This window comes from Syzygium oleosum, unplaced genomic scaffold, assembly GCF_021117445.2.
Source record: "Syzygium oleosum isolate NSW1041296 unplaced genomic scaffold, Sole_v2.1 Sole_v2.02, whole genome shotgun sequence".
NCBI lineage: Eukaryota > Viridiplantae > Streptophyta > Magnoliopsida > Myrtales > Myrtaceae > Syzygium > Syzygium oleosum.
The window spans coordinates 22,679,435-22,700,898 of record NW_026607486.1 but is presented as its reverse complement, the minus strand read 5'-3'; the positions used below and the strand labels follow the sequence as shown (position 1 = coordinate 22,700,898).

The window sequence follows — 21,464 nt, the reverse complement described above, 5'->3', positions numbered from 1 at the left end:
TTGATAATTTGACAGGAAGTGGAGAAAGCGGGTGGTTCAATTTCAGTTTCCATCATTCCTCACTTTCCCATTTCCTGCAAACACATCCTGCATTCCTGGGCGTTCGTTTTCCTTCTTTCTTTCCTTCTTCGTTTCCTGCCTCTCTTTAGTGCCAAAAGAAAAACAAGAAGACCAAACAAATTTCAAAGATGGAAACTTCCCGTCCCGGCGCCATCATCAATACCAGCAAGCAACCACGACAATAACATCTCTCCATCTCTCTCTCTCTCTCTCTGGTATTATTTAGCAGCGCATGCAATTATTACTTGTTACACAAACCTCAAAAGATTCTCATCAACCCTCCCAACTACAACTCTTCCTCTTCCGGAAGTCTCTCTCTCTCTCTCTCTCTCTCTCTCTCTCTCTGTGTGTCCATCTCCGTGCATGGCCACCACTCACCACTTCAACTACACCTCGGCCGACCACATCAACATGCTCGGCCTCCGCGACGTCGTTTTCATTGCCCCGCCGCCCTCCCTGCACCACCAGCAACCCCAGCAACCGCCCCCCATCTCCGACCACCACGCCCACCCCCACCACCCGAATTTCCACCTGCCTTCGTCGACCGCCCTGGGCGTCGGCGTCAGCATATTCCCCGTCCTCACCGCGACGCCCTACAACGTGGTCGAAGACTGCGGGAACGCCAACCATAACAGCGAGGCCAACAACACCGCGAATTTCTGGAGGAGGTGCGATGATCAGTCCAGCTTTGCCAAGAAGGACGCGCTGGGCGGTGGTGAAGACGAGAGCAATAAAGGCGAGAAACCGGAGGAGATCAATGGGTTGAGCAATAGCAATTTGAGGGTGTGTAGGGACTGTGGGAATAGAGCCAAGAAGGAGTGTAGTTATAGGAGGTGCAGGACCTGTTGCAAGAGTAGAGGGTACGATTGCTCCACCCACGTAAGGAGCACGTGGGTGCCGGCGGCGAGGAGGCGGGAGCGGCAGATGGCCATGGTGGGGGTTGGCTTTGGCGGTTGTGGTGAGGGAGGAGCAGGAGGTGGTGGTGGCGGCGGCGGCGGCGGCGGTTCTTCGGGGTCGTCTTCTGGAGTGAAGAGACCAAAACTAATTGATGGGTCATCGAATCACGGTGCAACTAATGCTTCTTCCACCTCGAATGCTACCACTCCTAGGAGCTTTGATACTAGTTCTTGTCATCATCAAGGTCCTCTCTCTCTCTCTCTCTCTCTCTCTCCAGATGGAGTATTAGGGGGCCACCAAGAGAAGGCGCCATCTGGGCATCTTTAAATGACATTTTAAAATTGACTGAAAGCTAAGTAGTTTAGAAGATCTAAGTCCCCATGTGTTAGAAGAGCGAATGTTCAACTGAAAATGGAAAAGCAGATTGATCCAGAGGGTGGTAATTGATGATGGAAAGCTTGGATATTTCTTATTTATGTTGTCTTTTACTGCTTAATGTGGATAATTAAAGGGATTTTTTTTTTCCTCTTGATTGATCGACTAATCTGCTTATTGGATCTTATTCTAAGATCGATGTAGTGATTTCTTGGATTCCAGATGCTAGCTTCAAGCAGTCCTTACCTGGCCAAGTCCGTGCTCCGGCAGTTTTCAGGTGCATTAGAGTCACTGCAATTAGTGACAATGCAGCTGAATTTGCCTATCAAGCTACTGTTAGTATCAGCGGGCATGTATTCAGAGGCTTCCTCTATGATCAGGGGATCGATGAGAAGAATGCGTTTCCATGTATTTCCGAACTTCGATTCGGAGGAGTAGCCGGCATGAGGAACAGGGATTCTTCTCCAATCGTCGACCCGCCAAATGCTTATGAAGCATCTGGTTGTCGCAGATTGCTTGAAGGTATAGCCTCTCGTAGGACTAATCAACTATGTGCTCTACATTCTTCTTTAGTTAATGTCACGTGCAAGCAAATTCATGAATTTAATCTAGTCATTCAGGCATTGATTACATGACATCATATGAATTAGCACGTCGCCTCAATTACTCATTTAGCATAATGTGGATGTAGCAGGGGTTGGGGAACTAGTGCACCATTCCGCCCTTGAAAATTTGAAATTCATACTTCATTGTATTTTTGGACGAACCTTGTTTTCCCATATTATGATGGGCATTATTTGATGCTTAATTCATTCAATTATTATACGTTGGTGGAAGTTATATAATGAAAAATCAACAGAAAACAAGGAAGTTCTGAAGATTGATGAATAAGGTAGTGGATGTCACTATCAGTCTCAAAGGGGCAAGATGTATGAGCAGACAGAGCACTCCAATGATCTATTTCTGAATAAATTTGTGCATCTGTTTTGTGCAAGTTGCTCATGATTAGATTCATGCGCTTGTCCTTGTTCTTGCTGTTGCTGCTAGATGCTAACTTACTAAAACAATTAGAGCTCTATTCTCATCTCTTCCATTAGGTTTTGCAATGTCAATCTGATTTCATATGCATTTTCTTTGGGAATTAAGTCACTTCTCCATTGTAAAGTGTATATAGACATGATATATCAATCGTTTCTATATGAAATCCCTGCCAGAACCATATAGTATTTACCCTTCAAGATGTCTCTTGAGATGCCATAATCAGTTAAAGCTTATCTTCAAACTATAGTGCCACTCCGTATCCTGTGATTCCGTTTGCAGTTAACTTGTCAATTCTTGTTACTATTCAGATAAAAAGCGAATAAGGAAATTGCTGGGGTTTCCTTTTTCAATGGAACTGCCTACTGACCGTTAGCCTCACACATGAATAATAGTACCTTTCAAGATCATTCAAGTTAGATGACTATGGCACGTGTAAAGATCCCTCATCAAGAGAGGAGATATTTATAGGAAATCTATATATCCTGTGAAACGGGGTTAAGAAGATCCTCCTTGCCATTGAGTAATTGGAGATGGAGAGTAATATCTGGTTGCATGCAATGTTAGGCGTAACCTCTTCCTTCTCAACTTATAGAATTCTCTCCAAATTTAAAAACAAAGTATTGTCCTTGTAAGTAGTAAGTACCTATCCTTTCTTGATTTTTTTACACACAACTGCTCTTCCATGATTAAATCCACATTGATCCTACCATACAGTTCTTAAGATGATTACCCCTGTACATGAGCTTCTATTATACATAAAGTGATTGCAGAGAATTCATTGATGAGCTCTATCTTTTTGTATTTCATTGGTCGTGGACAAGCCTGTTTCATGTATGTCTAATGATAAAAGATCACTTGTGATGTGAACTATGCAATCCTTAAGAAGTGCTTTTTCCATTTTTCGACCTACGGTGCCTAAGACTCCATGTTTAACATATCATGTAGAAGCCAGCGATTGAGAGGTATTCGTCATGATAAAGTATGTCTGCATGTATTCGTCACTATGTCTTTCCAAGTTTTGAGAATAATCAGTCAATGCTGAATACATCTAAATATTGTCACAGTCTAAGCTCACTCCGCCACTTTTCTTTTTTGGGGGATAATTCGGCCTCAGTTGTCTTATATCAAGGTGTTGGTGGCTTGTTCATGTGGTTGCTGTAATTTTTAATTGCTCTTCAGCCACTTAGGATTATCTGTTGTTAGAGCAATTAAATATTTAATTACACCTTCATCTTACAGGTTAAGCTTTTAGAACAGTTGACTGTGGTCTCACCAAAATCTCACATGGTATTTTAGAGCTGGAGGTCCTGAGTTCAAATCGTTTCAGGCCCCAATTTCCTCCCCAATTAAATATGTCCACACTTAGTACTAAGCAAAAAGATCAGACTAAGCGTGAGGGGGAGCGTTAGAACAATTAAATATTTAATTACATCTTCATCTAACAGTTTAAGCTTTTAGAACAGTTGGCTATGGTCCCACCAAAATCTCGCATTTGTGATTTGACATTCTCCACGAGGACCATCTAAAGTGTTACATGATCTTGGGTAGCTATAATGAGATTCTTTCCGGTCATTTAACCGAAAGAACATAGCGTGGTTGACTAATTCCTTCATATTTGGAGACTGGAGTAATGTGTGGCCAGAAGATTGTACCTTTTTGCTTTCCCTTCCGCGCCGTTGACAAACTAGAAAGGGGCCTCCAGCTAATGCTTGAAGAAGGATTCTTATGATATTCTCTAACCACTAAATTTTGAAGTGTGATCTGTTGGCTTGGGTCTCTTTCTTTCTGAGGAAGGTGCTATTTCCTGTTAAGTCAAGCTCTTTGCTTATACTCCCAATTAACACTCATGCTATCCTGATTCACTGTCAGTTCATCTGGTATTTTCTTCTACCTTATTTTGGTTGTTCTCTCTCCATTCAGACTAAGTTGAAATAGTTCTTTCATTTGGCAGTTCCTGGTGATGAATGATATGATAGGCATGACAAACAGGGCAAGAAGAGCAGAACTGGAACATATTCATTGTATAGGAATGCTATGGACATCGTCTGCATGTGAAGCACGGTAATGGAACATGCATCGCGGGACAGAAGGCAGTACTTTTAGATTTTACCTTTGTAAATGGTACGAGATTATCTGCTGTAGTATGTATGATACTTTATTTTCGCTGTATGATATGAATCAACTCAAGCGGCAACTTTTCAGCTATATAAAATATTTTAGGTCTGGAAATAAATTGACCGGGTCAATTCTAACTCTTCACTCTGATCTCTCTCTGTGATTTGATGAATTTGTGACATCAAAGAGTTTCGTCGGACACATGAGCATTATCATTCGTGGTTGTGGCTGATCCTCAATCACTGAATTTTCAATGGAATGAAAGAGTGGTTTGCAGCAACTTCATGGTTGTTCGCAGCAAGCCTATTGGAGTAGGGATAGAGGATTCATTTTTTATTCGTGAAGATGTACGAGGGGGTTGCTCCCCATTGGATCAAGCAGAGCCGTAGCCTTAAACTGTATGGTACTGATTGCCCCTCTGGGTTTTCACCTGCTATTGTGTTGGCAAGCTCGAACATACCTTTCTCCATCTGCACATGAAGACATAACCATGATATTATGTTGTTCCGTGTGTAGACCACCTCAAAACTCAAAGATAAACAATATAAGCAAAGTGGTCACCACTGCTACTACTACTTCATGACATGGTCGCCGCCGCTTGCTGTGTGCCCTCCACAATGCCAAAGAGTACACACGTCTTCTGTTTACTTTATTTTCCAATCTTTTTTCTTTTAAGATAGTTCCCCAAGTCCCCAACCCAAAAATAAAAAAGAAAAGAAAAAAAGAAAAATCAATCGAAGGTCAACTTCCTAGGATATAGGGGATGAAGGGTAGGTTAGAGGATTTGCATATAAAATATTCCAACGTGGTAACATCATCTAGCAATTAGGCATGAACCTAGGCAAAATAGCCCTGTGCATGGAATCTTTCTCAATGGAAGAGAATCGTAGCTGGTCCAAGAAAGAAGTGGAACAGAACAAAAATAACAGTCAATGCTACAATATTTGCTCATTTACGTAATTTGAGATACTTTTAATTTCGTTGGCGAAGTTAGATAAATAATAACGAAGAAGGACTAATCAGTTCATCAACTATTGTCCACAGAAGATTTTTTATAATGACCCTTCCTGTTCTTCCCAAAACTGGTATTTACAACCATTTGGGGCTCAAAAGCAGACTTAGAAGCTTCAATAGTGGCTATCGTAATTTTTTTTCTCAGTCCAAGTCTACAATAAATCACACCAGAACGAGCCTAAGATCATTCAGCACGAATCTGAGTACCATTTACAGAACTTTCCTTCTCATTAATCTACTGTACATCTTAACTCGTCCTGAATTTCAAGACACGCCCTCATCTCCCCGGAAATGCTTCGGTACAAAAAAGTGGCGAATTTCCCATAATCAATTGCCTGTTGGTTAGTGCATTTACATTTGAAATAGGCTTTGGGGGCAACTTCTCTTCATGGCTCCAGCCAACGCTTTTGCTTCAACATGAACCTTGAGCCTTTGGAACTGTTAACTTAATGAGCCGCTGCTGAAAAATCGCGAGCTGATCACGAAACACAGGTTGCCACGGAGTCAGAATGTCTCGCTCATAATTCTAACTCAAACAACTTAGGGCCGTGATCTGATGCAGATGAGAATCACCTTCCCAAACAAAAATTGGCTGTACACTGTGTGATTGATGAAATTCTTGGTCAATCTGAACCTTCAGGTATCTTCGACGAAAATTCTGAATATGAAATCGCGGAAGCGTCTAGAGTACTGCTTCGGATCAACGGCAGATATTGAAGTCGGATCATATTGGAACGACTTGTACGCATGCTCAATCTTCTTGCTAATATCATAATCTTGCAGTATGTCTATTATGCCGAAGTAGACGATAACATCATACAGTTCTCCCGTAGGATCTCCAATCAGCTGAGATTCGCAATTGGTTTCCCTCACTGTTAACTCGGCCCGAGCAGGCATGTTTACTCCCAATTTAACGGAAGCCCATCTGATTAGGAGTAACAAAGAGTAAGATCAATTGATAGCAAACATCTGAGAATATCTTCATCCAAGAAAAATGAATAATGAAATCAAGGCTGGAGATTTAGGGTCATTGGGTGATTCGCTCTAATGCAGGGAGAGGGAATCCACTTCTGGATAAGAGCATGAGTTATATCTACCAAAGCTCATTCAAAAAAGTGAATCTAAACTATCATCATTAAAGAGTGAAGTCAGCGAAAATACGCTTTGTATCGTACATGTGACTCTTGTCCCATTAGAAAAGAGGGATTGAGCTGCAACCATTTTTCCCTAATCTGGACATTGACTATGAGAATGGATTATGTATTCACAAAGCAACTGGTAAATAGTCTTAAACTACCTTTGATGCTATACATCTTCTACAATTTCAGAATTTCCCCAAAGTTTTTCATTTACCTGGTAGGATCCAAGAAATTTCGGTCCGCCTCTACATTAGAAAATCGTCCCTTGCCACTGCCAGTGTCCCCATTCCCTGAAGAAGCATTCACAGCAATTTAATTCCATCAAGAGGCATGGACATACACTCAACTGCTTAATGATAGTAGCAATGAGAAAGAAAAGACAACCTCTAGGAGTTTGAGCTGTGGAAGGATGAGCTTCCGCCACATGCAAATTTTTGTTATAAGATATATCCCGAAAGTGAAGACCAATCAGAAGGCTGTAGTCCATTATCCTCTCCTGTTCAAGGAAGTCACAATCTCTGTCCACTTGTCTGCAGAAATGAACTCTTCGTATCAATATAGAAGGTGGAAGCATATTCAAACATCATATGTGAATGCATTGGCAAACGTATATACCAGTGGAAGTTGATTATTCCGATTGCACGGGTAGCACTTAACTGAATTAGCATCATATATATTGTGCGTAATCTCACTTTCTCACTTTCTAGAGAGATCTTTGCATGATTAACAGCATTTTTAAACCTGAATCTCAGTATTTAGAAAGTGAACAACAAAGGTAAAGACTGCAGATCTTCTGTCTCAGGATTTGTCGAGAGAGAAAGAGATAGAGAGAGAGAGAGAGACAGAGAGAGAGACAGAGAGACAGAGAGATTGCGAAAAATGAAGGAGAACTGTTCAGAAAAGCATTTTTACCTGCAAAATTCTTGGAACCAAAACTTCTGCAATCTGAAAATAAAGTTGAGGTCCAGGTCTTTTAGGGTGGTGGTTGCATCAATGTCTGTCTCTGGTTTCTCAGTGATACGACCATGTGAAGAACCTTTTAAGTCGAAGCGTCTGTGTATAGTGTACTCCGAACAGAACAGATTTCCCATTATGACAAATCTTACCTGAATTAAGGATTGTGCATTAGATATATCAAAATTCAGTGAAGCTTATTATAACGGCAGGTTCTGTCTGGTTCTTAGTACCTCACATTACCTTCTTTTGGGAAGCCCCTGTCAATTTGACGCAATGTAGGCCAAAAAATTTGGTAACTAGAGTATTCTCATATGCCCTAAAGTGATTATAGTAGGCAGGTAGCATCCTCAAGAGCACCTGGATCACATCAAGAGGCACAGTATTATATAAAACACGATCCAGACACTTAAAATAAGTCTGTCCAATAAGAAAAAGATACTTCCTAGAAGAGCAGAGTTGATTTCAATAATAAGTAGTCAGGCAAAAAAGAAGTAACTAAGCCAGGGAAGTCTCTCTCCTAGGGAAACAATCCAAATTGTGACAAGATCTCAGTTAGATTTAGATGTCATTTAATTTTACCTTAGAAGTTTTGCCATTTTTTTCTACAGGAGCTTCCTTCCAAGACACTAGAAATTTTGGAAGGCATCCAAATTCAACATAATTTCATGAAAATTGGATAAAGCTCTTTTTTTCCCAATAAACCAAACAGAGTACAGATTATTCATTTCATATTTTCATGCAAGCTCGGAAACTGACCTTCACTTCTGCTTTCTTCACTGTCTTAATCATATAGCGGTCATCATTGGTTAAGTAGAAGAAACTTCCACTTTTTCCCGGGGATGAAAGTTCACGAAGAGCATCATTTCCACATATAGAAATCATGTAATCTGCTGCGTCCACCTTGAACAACTTTCTGAGAGTCCTGTACAAATAATGCAGGATGATGTATCAGCGCAGTTGACCTGGAACTAAACTTTTATCATAGTTGGTGACACTGAATATACTTTGGTAATGTTCTATTTAGTGGAGAATTCAGAAACGGATGGCAACACAACTAGCTACTTGTCCATGAAATTGTTGTCCATGCATCTGAAATTCAGAAGACATTTCTGTCAAATTGCAACTTATGTCAAGAGTACATCTAGGTATTGTCAACATCCCAAAGAAATATGTACTGAAATCAGAGTGTGTGTTGTATGAAGTACTCCCAAAATTCTAGTGTACCACAGCACTGATTGGCACACATATCACAAAATTTAGCTAATAGGAATGAATCGTTTTAATAGTGAAAATGTTATGAGGTGTAACCTGAAAACCACTGGGCAGTAATCCTTCCACTTGAATTCACAAGATTGGTGAGGTGGAGTATGCTTAGATCCTTCTGAGGGAAATTTTGTCCACACCTTCTCTTTAGGATCAAAAGCTGAAGCCTTCAGATCCAGAGAGGTAGCTGGAGCAGGCCGCCCAACAGAATGCCTGCAGGTTTCGAATAGCGTTGTCAACAAGATTACGCATCAGTTAATATAACCACATCAATCTTCCTAGAATATACTATTTCCTGTTGCCAATCTAATCGTCTGTTCATTTCCTTTTCCATTAGTTGCGTCCATTTTTTTAGAAAAGGCCATCATGGAATCGCACTCTTTGGTTTGTTGGGCTGGTAGTCTTACAAAATTTCTAGCCAAAATAGAGATGAAGCTTCTTGTCGGTGATAGAGTAGGCTGCAGATTGCGAAAGCTACAACAGAAACTTGACTGGAAGGACTAGATTTACGATGAAGAGTTAGAATCTAGTCTAACTGTCCAGAAAAAAAGGAGCATCAGATTGATCTACAGAACTGAACCATGACCTTACCTTGAAAAGGATTAAGCATAATTGATGCTGAGTCCGTTAATGCAAGGAAGACAAAAGTTCGAGAGGTTATTACAGCTTGTCGTTACATATACCAAGGTGAAAACTACTGGCTTGATCCGGATCGACTATGTATTGCATGATAAACACAGAACAGACCACACCAAGCAAAAATCGTTTTGGCCTTAAAAAAGGGAATCTGCATTCGCCAATACCTGATTCCTAGTTGAAGATTGAGCATTAGCTCATAGTTCTTGTGCCCCTTCGATATTGTCTCCCCTTGTCTCTTGACTGGCTGTATTCTTGAAGCCCGTAGCCTTGTGCGTGCTATTCTCGTATTCAAATCATCAAGCTTAAAACTGTCTAGCCCTTCGACCATACTCCTAGGTGTCGTGTCGCCATTTCTATCACCATCAGAATCCCAGCTATAATCACAGACCCTTCCATCTACCAGTGCTCGCCTTGACTTTCCATCGTTGCCCTTTGAGGGCTTGAAAACCCCCTCAACAACAGGACAGTTTAGCATCTTCTGTGAAGGCAAAACCGGCACCTTTTCACCAGTCGATACTTTACAATCGTTTAAATCCACTGCAAAAACCTTTTGTGGATCGAAATCAACATTACCCGCCGTCGAGCCGGACGGATAGTACGTTCCACTCTGCTCCTTCGGGTCTTTACTCCAAACGCCCACGTAGAAACTCCCATCTGCCCATCTAAAAGTCCCATTTCCTCTAGGCAAACCGTCTTCCCATAACCCATCATACCGGTTTCCATTACTCCAAATCATCGTGCCAGTTCCACTGATCACCCCATTTTTCCATTGTCCAACAAAATGGTTACCATTCATCCATCGGTACCTCCCATGACCATGCTGCAACCCGCGGTGCCATTCTCCTTCATAACCATCCCCATTGGCATAACTCTGGGTCCCTTGTCCATGTTTCAAGTTCATGGTCCAAGAACCTCTATAAGTATCCCCTGAGGGACCTGTGTAAGTCCCTTTACCATCCATATACCCATTCTTGAAATCACCCTCATAAGTGGCTCCACTAGGCCAACAAAATTTCCCTTTCCCATTGGTGTTGCCTTTGTGCCACTCGCCAACATACATACACCCGTCAGTCCATAGGTACTTCCCGTGACCGTGGGGGAGGTTATCGGCCCACTGGCCAGTGTAGAAGTCGCCGTTGGAGAGGAGTTTCTCGGCATGGTAGACCTCGCCGGAGCCGGCATTGTCGCCGTCCTCCTCCTCCTCCTCCTCGTCGACGTGCGCCACGGACATGACGGCAAAAATGCTGTTTGCCCTTCTTTTGTTAGCAGCAGCAGCTTGTGATTTGCGCACCGTTAATTCCCAGGCCTTGACAATGCCAACATTTTCTTTGCTCATTTCTCTTGTCTATCCAGCAAGAGAGAGGAAAGGCACTCTCCGTTTCACATTCTTTCTTCCCCGTCGCCCCCACCCATCGGCACCCAGATCAAGATCAAGCTCTCTCTCCCCTGTCGTCGCTATTCAAGACCGAGAAACCATTTCAAGAACGAGCTCGGAACAGGGGGACGGCAATCTTGAACAAGATCGACGTCGCGGGCAGGGGAAGGGAAAGAGGACAAGACGCCAAAGAAAAAAGAAGATATCTGTTTTATTGCCCTTCTGGAACGAAGCTGTGAGATTTGAACAACAAAACGATGAAAATGTCGGAGTGACGACGGCAAAGCAAAAGTTCGGATTGTACCATGACCCACCTACGTATGTCTGGCTTTTCCTCTGTTTTTCCGAGAAATTTGTTTTCTTTTCTTCTTCTTCTCTCTCTCTCTCTCTCTCTTCTCTTTTCTTTGTGTTTTCTTGAAATATTTCTTGAAGGGTTGCGTTCGGGACAAGAGAGAGATTCAAAGAGCAGAGGGTTGGTTCTTGATTCCGGATTTGGCTCGCAAAAAGACCACTTACAGGCCAACCATTTGGAAGGAGGAGAGACGTGGTGGTGGAGATGATGTCTTTGCCATTTTTAGTGTCTCGTCGCCATTGACCCCTCTCTCATTTCTTTAATTTCTTTCCCTTTTCTTCGAATATCTTAAAGCATCGTTTTGGTGCTATGCGATTGCATTATCCTTTTATTTTCTTCTCTTAATTTTCTGGCTCGGTGATTTGATGTTTCAGACCACCCCCCCGGTCGCGTTCTTATGATTAGTCACATTTTTAGTAATGAATTTCAATAAGGAAATGATTTCATGGGCTCAATTCACGTGCAATCTTATGGATGCAATCCCTATTTGATACATACGTGAGCGAGATAACTTATGTGTATCCGTGGAAATTTGCCGAATAGAAAAATTCGATTATCCGAGTCACCGAACAAAACCAAAGGTGCGAGGCAATTTTCAATCTCGACTAATGAATCGGTGAAATAACGACGACGCAGAGAAATTATGCAAGTGAAGATTTAGTCCGACTCAAGAACTCGAATCCAAGGCATTATGATACTAATGGCACAATAATAATAATAATAATAATAATGTCATTTAATCTTGAGAGGCGGGTAGGGTTAAAAGTGGCCGAACGAAAATTTGTAGGATGGAAGATGGGGGCAATTACGACAATAACGATAGATGATGTCCTTCTATGCAAATATTCAAACAATCCGTCCTCGAAATTGAAAGTCCTGTTGAGCTAAGATCCTTAAATTAATTGAGCAGCGTCTTAGTTTTTGATTAAAATAAATTGGCTCGATGCGGCTTTAGCGCCTCGTCGTGCCGCCCTGAACTTGGATGCCTACATAAAAATCAGACAAGGTCAAACCTAATACGTAACTATCATGGGATCCACAAAAAGCGTGGCATTGGCTCAATGTCGTAGCGACACTTGTCCCCTTTGGAGCAAAGCCACTCATTAATGCATGATTACAAGGGTGGGCAACCCCTCATTACCCTGCATAACGATCTAAAATAAATTTTAGCAAAAAAAAAAAATTAATGATATAAGCATTTTGTTTTTTTTTTGGGTAGAAAAATAAACATTTTGTTAAGAAAGTGCTAAAGAAGCACTCATTTTGGACTAATTAATCAGAGAAGTGCTTGGAATTCTTTCGGCGCACCGATTTTTTCTCATAATATATGATTTTGATATTTTGAAAATTAAACCTTTTTCATTTAGGTACGATTAAAATTTACCTAAGTTGACTTGTTAACGCGGCTCGTATTCCAATCATTGAGGTAAACCAAGTTTGGCTAACAACTGCAACGTGTTTTGCCTAAAATGTAAATGGGTTTTATTGCGTAGCACCCGAAAGATATCTATTAGAAATATTTCACAAAAATAATTTTTAATGGTATTGGGCATAAAATTGAAGAATGGAAATCGATTATTGAAAAGACAAATGAAAGAATCGAAGGTAATTGAGTCACTTGTCTCTTGACTCGATATTGTGTTGAAGTTTTGTAAAACTAACCATTGATTGATTTGAAAAGCTACGTTTCATCGGAGATGTGATCTAATATTTGAAAGTGCAACACTGTTCCCGTACATTGCCAAAAAAAAATTATCATCTTGCGAAAATGTTAGGTTTCTCCTTAGGTCAGGTTAGAAAAACAACAAATCGGAATAGAAATTAGATCTGACTTGGCTTTTCTGCAATGATTTGTGTTAACTATGCAGGTGGGTGTTCACCAAATGATTTCATACCGGCAATCTGTTAATTTAGACCATCAATAGAATAGAATTTTTTTTTTACATAAATGAAGATTGATTGAGCTACATCTGTACAGATATACGAATTATGCACGCATATATATATTGAGCTACATCATTTTGGCTTTTAGTTTTCGGCCACCATTCCTACAAAACGCCTCAAAACATCTGTTAAATATGTCTTGAATTTTATGTATTCGGTCCGGTTCATGATTCGACCCGACATATATTTTTGTGTGACAAAAAAGTGGAAAAAAAATTGAGATTTTTAGTTTGCGATGTGGAGGGTTAAGCCGATAGGCTCAACTTGGAGCAAGTGAACAAATTTCTATAGCGAATCGCCCAAGCTGGAGCAAGTGAATTAATGTTTCGGGGGGTTCGGGGGCGTAGCCCCCGAGGAAATTTTTTGGGAGCACTATTAATACTGCGGCTAGGTTTCCTCATTGAGTGAGAGAGAATTTTGTTTTCGGAGAGTTTTGCGAGTCGTGAGGTTTTGTCAAGTCGTTGTTTCGACTTCTGAAAACTGTACTCTCTCTGATTATAGTGGAATCTTGTCTTGCCTCGCCCGTGGACGTAGATCACCTTGTGATCGAACCACGTAAATCCTTGTGTTCTGTATTTGTTTTTCCGCATCCGTTTACAACAACATCAATTTCACGAAAATATGACGGCGTAGCCAATCATGATCTTATATTGTCGTTGACTTCATTGTTGATGTAATGGTATCTAGAATACCATGCATTGTTGGCAGTTGCTCAGGTACCTTCACCTTCCACATTAATCTCCTCGCACATGGGTTGGCCAACTACTTCGGGTGATTGAACACGCCCGTGCTTTGTTTTTGCAAGTTGGGAATGAAGAGAGAACATTTAATTGATGTTTTCTGGTATAATGCAAGGTACCCATCTATCTCTACGTTGGTAGTAGCGTTTGACAGGCGTACTCGGATTAGCACGAAGAACAAGCATCGGAAAATGGTTGTTCTCGTTCCAATGCACGTGCGAGATCACACGGGACTTCGTATGTTCACACATATTAAGCTTGTTGTGAACTTCCCTCCAAAAAGACACGTGGAATTTTCTCTAAAAGTTCAAAAGCACAAATCGGATTGAAATTCCTTCAATTCTACGTTAGTCTCCATAGGCAGCAGCATCATATCAATAACCAGGTTGTGTAACTTGATAGTTTCGCGACCGAAACTATCCCAATGTGATAATTCAATACATGGCTCATCTTAAAATGTGCAATACCTTAGTATCGGTAAGTTTTATCATCGAGACTTAGCATATTGACAGGGTTGCGGTGATAAATTCACTAATTTTGGTTCGCCGACGATGTGAAATAGTTACGGCTCAAACCGAACATTCCGTACCGAATATAAACGATGATGATAATGCCGAGAAGAGGTCACCGGCATCGATTGACTTCCCATCTTTTTATCCATAAAAAAAAAAATCAATACTTTGGTCAGACGATGCAATAGAATTTTTTTTTTCCGCCGATTCAATAGAATTGAGTAGGTAAGAAAAACCTTAAAAAAAGACATTTTTCGATCCGCCACAGAGGGAGAGAGAGCGAGAGAGAGAGAGAGAGAGAGAGAGACGGTGACCAAGCATTAAATCGAGGGATAGAAAAGAGCACACGATTTGAGCAGTGTGTGGGGGGTTGAAAGAAAGCGTCCTTTCTGAGGCCGCCAAGAAAGGTTGCTAGACAAGTACGCTAAATATGGCAAACCACATTGGCCTTTTGGATCCCGAAGTTCAGCTTTCATCAGTACCCAAAACCATGAATCTCTCTCTCTCTCTCTCCATTTCATCATTACATTTCCACGTCCCACCCTCCACCACCACCACCACCACCACCACCACCAACCCCACCTGCCATCCGCTGAGTGTTCGGATCAGACGGTGCAGTAGGCGGCGGAGAAGGCCATAGCCACGAGGCTCTCTTTCTCTCATTCATTAATGAGGCTGGTGATCCGTACACACTAGAGAGTAATGATGAACGGTATTCAAAAGCAGCTAAGCAGTGCTGGTTCTTGATCCTGTCCAACCCGGCATTTTCTCCAATTATGGACAGTTATTAATTGCTTGTGAAAAGAATCTGTCTTCGCTTTTCTTTCTTTGCAGAGCTGCAGATCCAACCCCGATTCGCTTTAGCATTTCTCGCCTCTTTCGTTCATTTTCTCTTCGGGTTTAAACTTTTCCTCACCCATAAAAATTTCTTTTCGTTCGCATGGTGAGATTCGATATTGGTCTTTCAGAGATTCTTCCCTTGCACTTCATCAGCTCTTTGTTTCAAAATGATCACTGGGTTAAATCGTCTTCAATTCCTATTCCAGCTTCCTATCGATCCGATCTTCCTTTGCACTGTTGAAAATGTGAAATTGATGCTTCGCCCTATGATAATCCAGAGACTTTGATGCTGATGTACTCTTCTAATGGGAAAGCCTTTCTCTGCCTCTTCCGCCACCAGATTATTCCATCTCCCTCGGCCTTGATCACTTGTCGATTGCTTCGCTATAATTAAATTTTTGCAGATGCTAAAGAGAGAAAGCTATTATGACACCTCCCACTAAGAAAAGGTACAAATAATGGAGCCTGCTTGTCGGAAAAGGCGCAATTGTCCATTGCCTTAACGCTCATCTAGCTACCAACAGCATGATATAGTAGCTGACTTAAGCTAGATTTACAGATTTTGAATTCTATGTTGGCTATGAGCATTAAAATGCCGGACTGAATCCATCTCATCTCATCTCATCTTTACTTATACAGACAGAGTCCACAGTTTCTTTAGTGTTCCTAAATCTTGTTCCAAAATAAAATGGGAACTTTTGAGATAAAACAGTAAAGACCATAACAAAGGTAAACCGCCCCCTCATTCTTTTTCTTTCTTTCTTTTTTCTTTATTTGTTTAGCTTCCATCTGCATGCTCTAACCTCCAGCATACCTTGTTCCCTAATTCCACCCAAAAGAGGAACATGAGCGAGCGAAGTGGGGAACAAAAACACATGTTGTGGACTTCTGGCCGCCCAACCACTGTTACGGAGATAGTGATGCTTAGGGCCCGTTTGGTAACGTGCCAAATAGTGAAAATTTCTGTTCTTTTGTTCCCAGAAATAGTTTGGGAACAGAAATGCGTTTGGTAAATTTTTTGTTCCTCGGCACATTTTTGCAAAAATTTGTGCCGAGAAACAGTTTTGGAAGAGAAACAAGAAGTAAAAAAAAGTTGCTTCTTGTTTCTGCACAATTTTGAGAATCGGTTTTTTTTTCTTCTTTTTCTTTTTTTTCTTTTCTTATTTTGTGGTGTTGTTCTTGGTCGAGCCGGCCACCTGACGGCATGGCCGGCCACGGCGATCGGCCACGGCCCGGGCGCGAGGGCGTCATGGCCCTCGCCGCCGCGGCGGAGGCGAGGGTCGCCCTCGCCGGCGAGGGCGAGGGCCGGACCCTCGCCGCCCGGGCGAGGCGGCCTCGCCCAGATCGAGCGAGGCCGAGCCTCGCCGTCGGTCGCGACGGCATGGTCGGCCTCGCCGTCGCGACCCACGGCTGGCCGGCCGCCGTCGCGACCCACGGCAAGGTCGGCCGCCGTGGGTCGCGACGGCGAGGCTCGGCCGCCGGATCCGGGCGAGGCCGAGCCTCGCCCGGGCGGCGAGGGTCCGCCCTCGCCCTCGCCGGCGAGGGCGACCCTCGCTCGCCGCGGCCCGGCGAGGTCCGTGACGCCCTCGCGGCCTCGGGCCGTGGCCGGTCGCCGGCGACCGGCGACCGGCCATGGCCAAAGAAGAAAGTAAAAAGAAAAAAAAAATTTAAACAATTCAAAATATTATTAAAATATTATTTGGGATTTGTGTAGTTACCAAACGCATTTCTGTTCTTTTCTACTCTAGGAATAGAAATTTTGGACATTTATCAAACGCCTTCAAATACTCAGAAATTGTTTCCGGGCACAGAATCAAAAAAAATCATTTCTGTTCAGAAATAGCGCCCGGGCACAGAATGGTATTCATGCGCACCCTTAGCAGTCGTTAGCACACCTTTGTTTTAGTGGACTTGGACCAAGTCCAGTCAAGAGTTTTCCCTGTTCTGTTTTTTAAACAATGCAGCACATTATTGGGTCGTCGACTTGGAATCGTTCATCTGAATCCATTACATGATTATGTGCCAAGCATAAAACAGAGCAAGAATAAATAAAGGGAACCTGAGCGAGTTAATAAAATTGAAGAGGACAAGTAGCCGGTCTCTGAGAATATCCAATTCGCGAAGGGACGGAATTAAAAAGGGTTTGTCGATTGAGGGCCAGATGATGAGTCAGGGGCAAATACACATAGGTTTGCTATGGAATCGTTGTTTTAGGAATAAAGGAATGGCAAAATGCACGGTATTTTGTTTTGTCGAGGATAAGAAGCTGAAAATTATACAAAAGAAGGAGAAGAAATGTGCGGATTATCGACATACAATTTTAGGTATAAACTCTGAGAGAATGCATATTGTTCAACGTGAACACGCGGCAGAACCGACAAAGATTCAACTGGCAACAAGCATGAATTTATGCCAACTCGTTTTGCACGCAGGCGAATACAAGCACGAGTTGCTGTTATGGACTTGCAGTTTTAGAGAGTGTGATCTCAACTCTAGAATAATCAGATTAAGGCTAACTAACAAGTTAATCGAGAATGCAAGTTATATCAGATTTGAGGTGGTAAGAAGACTCCTCTGGTGCAGCAGCTGACCAGCAAAGTGCAGAAAAGACGATTTAAAGGAGTATGCAACTTTGTGTTGGTTTGATTTGGATCTAACTGCTCTTGGAAAGCGGAATGTCGATTGAGTCTTGAGAAACAAAGGGGATAAAGGACACTATCGAAAGTCTCCAGCATGGCATCATTTACGTAACAATCACATAAATTCATTGACGGTTTGCTCAGGTCGTTAGACAACAATACAAGCTTTAAACCCTACTCCACAATCACCAATTCACTATCAACTTGAAGTCACTGGACAACAAACGGATGATATGCAATACCAGCATTATCAAAGTGCCAGAATCCGCGATCTCATGTCAGCACTGACCCCGGAGTCGCAATGTGAATTTCTGCAGTGAAAGCAGAACCTGCTTTAGCCTCTCCTTGACCTCTGCATCGATCAAGTTTCCATGGGCATCGAACTTCGCAGGAGGTTGAAATGCATATACAAAAAGCTCGGGCTTGTTAATGAAATGAAGGTCGAGGTACACTCCTGTCTGCCGGAGATGATATTGCCCTCTTCCGCCACCAAAATTTCCTCCCGCGCTTATTATAGCAGCAGCTTTATCGGCCCAAACATTCGGTGGTCTAGATGCCCAATCTATTGCATTCTTGAGAGGCGCTGGTACAGCAATAGAACCATCTCAATAAATGGGATGCATCATGCATTAACTAAGTTTTTTCTGCAAAAAGTAAAAATTTCTATTTTGCCCTCATAACTTTGATTGTTCCTTTTAATTTTGTGCCTTTGTTTTCAGAACTCGGCAAAACACAAGAAACGTTCGTCTAATCAGCTGATTCATAGCTGCTACAGTCCACATGCAAGAACTCAGATTGATCAAGAAAAATGCAGCTGCCCACTTGTTAAACTCTCATATCTACTCGACTCCATGCTCATTCATGGTCTTAAGTAGCTGTAAAGTTCCAAAGCTGGTAAAGAAGACTTCTCAATCATGTCAAGACTGGCTGATCTAAAGGAGTTAGTGCGGTCTGTCACAGTGTCACCGCACAGCCACCACTCACCAGGTGCTCGGTAAAATGCCCGGCCGTAAAATTCACATATAGTTTGGTCTCCTCAATGTAAGGCGATTTTTTTTAACCTCGACCCTCAACGAAGGCCAGCGTAATAACAAGTCTTTTCAACTTTATACTCCTGAATCAAGAACTAGTTCGAGAGCTTGATAATCAAGCACCATATCAGATATCACCGCCACAAACAAAACCCGATTTCTCACTCTCACTCGCAGCGGTTTGTATAACGGGAGCAATTCAACAAGGCCAAAAAGGAGGGAGGACAAAAGGACAGAGTGAATTACGAGCAACGGAGTAATTGTACTCGGGAGAGGCAAAGAGGAAGCTATCGGCTCCCGAAATCTTGCGGCGGAACTCCTCGACCGCGGCCGGGAATCCGCCGCCATCCTCGAGGTCGGTGTTGATCATGGGGAGGGGCGACACTTCCACGTACTGGATGTGCATACCGGGGATGGACTCTTCGCATATCTCCATGGCTTCAACCAAATCGAAACAGCCAATGTAAGAACCGAATCAACCCCGATACACCGCACGATTCTCGGAGCGCGAGAGAGGCACGGGGACAGAGATTTTACCTGAACGAATGAGGCCTCTGTTGTAGGAAGCTTTGCGAAGAGAGCCGCAGAGAGCTGCAACTTTGATGGCCGGTGCAGCTGCCGCCATCTCTCTCTCCTCTCTCTCTCTCTCTCTAGAATTCGTGCCGGAGGGAAATTGATACCTTGCTGTTCGTCGGAGAATCTCCGGGGAAGGGAGCGCACGACAAATAAGACGAAAGTCAGCATGTGGACGGATCGATTTGCAATCTTTAAATAATTGTCTGGCGGTATTGCTCCTGACGATGCCGATGGCAACTACTTTTAACTTAGTTTTATCAGTGAACGGTCCCCAATGCCATATTATTAAGCGTGAAATTAATACTGGATTTGGCGACTCTTTTGTGCTTGGGTTTTTGCCCGATTGAGTACGTTCCTATTCAATTTTCCCCTCCTTGGATTCTTCTCCTTTTCTGTCTGAATTCCCTTTCTTTTCCTTGCTATCCTGTTCATCCGCAGGAAAATCGTCCAAGAAGTCATAAATTTATTCTACTTTTGTCAATTCATTCGTAAACCTTTTAATTTTGCCAATTAAATCTTAAATATTTTCATTTTTTACCAATTAGATCCATCGGATTTAATAATATTTTAATACTTTTGTAATTTTTATAATCTTTTTTTTCTAAACTTCGCCTCACACTGCCTGCAATCGCGGTGCTCTTGCATGTACCTCTTCACCTCCTCCAGCATCAGAGCAATCGCCAACGATCAACCATCACCACCGCCGTCGTTTTCGGCCGACACGGCACCTTCCGCGGGTGCTATGGAAGGACCTGACGCCAAGGGCTGGGAAGAAGAGAGAGAAGCGCCCATGGCTTCTTGCACTTGGAGTTGAAAGGTGTAGTTGGCGTTGAAGTCTAGGGTCTAGGATGCAACGAGCTCCCAACGTTGCTCGGGGACGACAGCTTCGAGGTGTCGACTTCCATTTCTCGAGTTGGCCAAAACATTCCTCGTTTTCTCGGAAGGTGGATTGCGGGAAAGTGAGGAGTAGTAGTAGTAGCATGAGGGCTGCCTTAGCCTAGGCGACGGGAGCTTTCACCCAGGTGAGGCCAATTCGCTCGGCAACAGGCGGCAAAAGGAACAAGAAAGGGGCCCAAAAAAAAAGAAGACAAAAATCAAAAAGAAAAAATTATAAAAATAATTCGAAAAACTATTAAAAATTATTCATGTTGGCATTAGCCGTACCGCATAAGACGGCTAACGTCCACATCGGTGATTTCCGGTCAAAATTGGCCGGATGAACTCAATTGTCAAAATGCGAAATGTTTAGAACTCAGTTGACAAAATTAAAAGGTTTAAAATCGAATTGACAAAAGTACAGTAGATTTAAAACTCTTCTGACAAATTTTCCATTCATCTCCCCTCCGTCCCTGCAATTCTAAGAGCCTTTTCTCTCGATGCCGCATCCATCTTGCTGGTCGACCGTATATCTGATCACAAGCTACCCACCTCTCGGTCCACCCACTATCCGTCTGTTTCACGAAAAATAAATGATTTAGAAAATATTTTTCTAAAAATAATCGCTTAGATCGCTTATAAAAATGAATGAACGAAATTTTATTTTTTATTATCCACGAAAATAACTAGATAATTATTATTATCTATAATGAAAATATTTTCATTGACTAATTATTTCAAGTGATACAAGCGATCGTTTTTTATGAAAATATTTTTCAAATTATTCATTTTCGCAAAACAAATAGAGTCTAAAGACTCAATCCAGGTTAGCAAATGACCAAATAACAAATATTTATGTCGTCTGAACCGAAGTCGTGTGAAATAATTACGTTACTTTTTCATAATTGTTTCTCTTTTGTTCGAAAGGAAAGCCAATGAATAGCAAGCCATTAAATTTTACCTAAAAGTAGTCAGACATATCGCCGAATAGATAAGTCAAATCAGCAGAAACCGGGCCACGTTGATTGATGAATGCACCCGAGGCATTTTTATTGAACATGCTTGGCAAGGGAAAGTTC

At 42.2% G+C, this 21,464-nt stretch overlaps 3 protein-coding genes across 5 annotated transcripts; 1 reads left to right on the top strand and 2 right to left on the bottom strand.

The window, feature by feature from the left end:
* On the top strand, positions 1-4,625 carry LOC115684921 (protein LATERAL ROOT PRIMORDIUM 1). Of its 2 annotated transcripts, none has more exons than XM_056308791.1 (3): positions 1-1,201; positions 1,537-1,854; positions 4,325-4,625. In XM_056308791.1, the coding sequence occupies exons 1-3, from the start codon at positions 424-426 to the stop codon at positions 4,339-4,341; spliced, it is 1,113 nt and encodes a 370-aa protein (XP_056164766.1). In that variant the 5' UTR covers positions 1-423; the 3' UTR covers positions 4,342-4,625. The 2 variants fall into 2 exon arrangements, with proteins under 2 accessions (XP_056164766.1, XP_030465734.1); XM_030609874.2 differs by having other exon boundaries at positions 4-1,201; positions 1,555-1,854.
* Positions 4,626-5,655: 1,030 nt separating this feature from the next.
* On the bottom strand, positions 5,656-11,257 carry LOC115684801 (phosphatidylinositol 4-phosphate 5-kinase 6-like). Of its 2 annotated transcripts, XR_004006179.2 has the most exons (9): positions 9,665-11,257; positions 8,907-9,074; positions 8,355-8,520; positions 7,839-7,955; positions 7,554-7,747; positions 7,026-7,171; positions 6,856-6,931; positions 6,076-6,427; positions 5,656-5,977 (listed from the first exon to the last, which is right to left on the bottom strand). XR_004006179.2 is itself a non-coding variant. In XM_030609681.2 (8 exons), exons 1-8 carry the CDS (start codon positions 10,834-10,836, stop codon positions 6,139-6,141), a joined length of 2,328 nt encoding a protein of 775 aa, XP_030465541.1. In that variant the 5' UTR covers positions 10,837-11,257; the 3' UTR covers positions 5,656-6,138. The 2 variants fall into 2 exon arrangements, 1 of the variants encoding a protein (XP_030465541.1); XM_030609681.2 differs by having other exon boundaries at positions 5,656-6,427.
* A 6,748-nt stretch (positions 11,258-18,005) lies between these two features.
* Positions 18,006-19,673, bottom strand: LOC115684905 (NAD(P)H:quinone oxidoreductase-like). Its single transcript, XM_030609852.2, has 3 exons — positions 19,471-19,673; positions 19,180-19,371; positions 18,006-18,485 (listed from the first exon to the last, which is right to left on the bottom strand). The coding sequence occupies exons 1-3, from the start codon at positions 19,556-19,558 to the stop codon at positions 18,181-18,183; spliced, it is 585 nt and encodes a 194-aa protein (XP_030465712.1). The 5' UTR covers positions 19,559-19,673; the 3' UTR covers positions 18,006-18,180.
* Between the last annotated feature and the right edge of the window lie 1,791 nt (positions 19,674-21,464).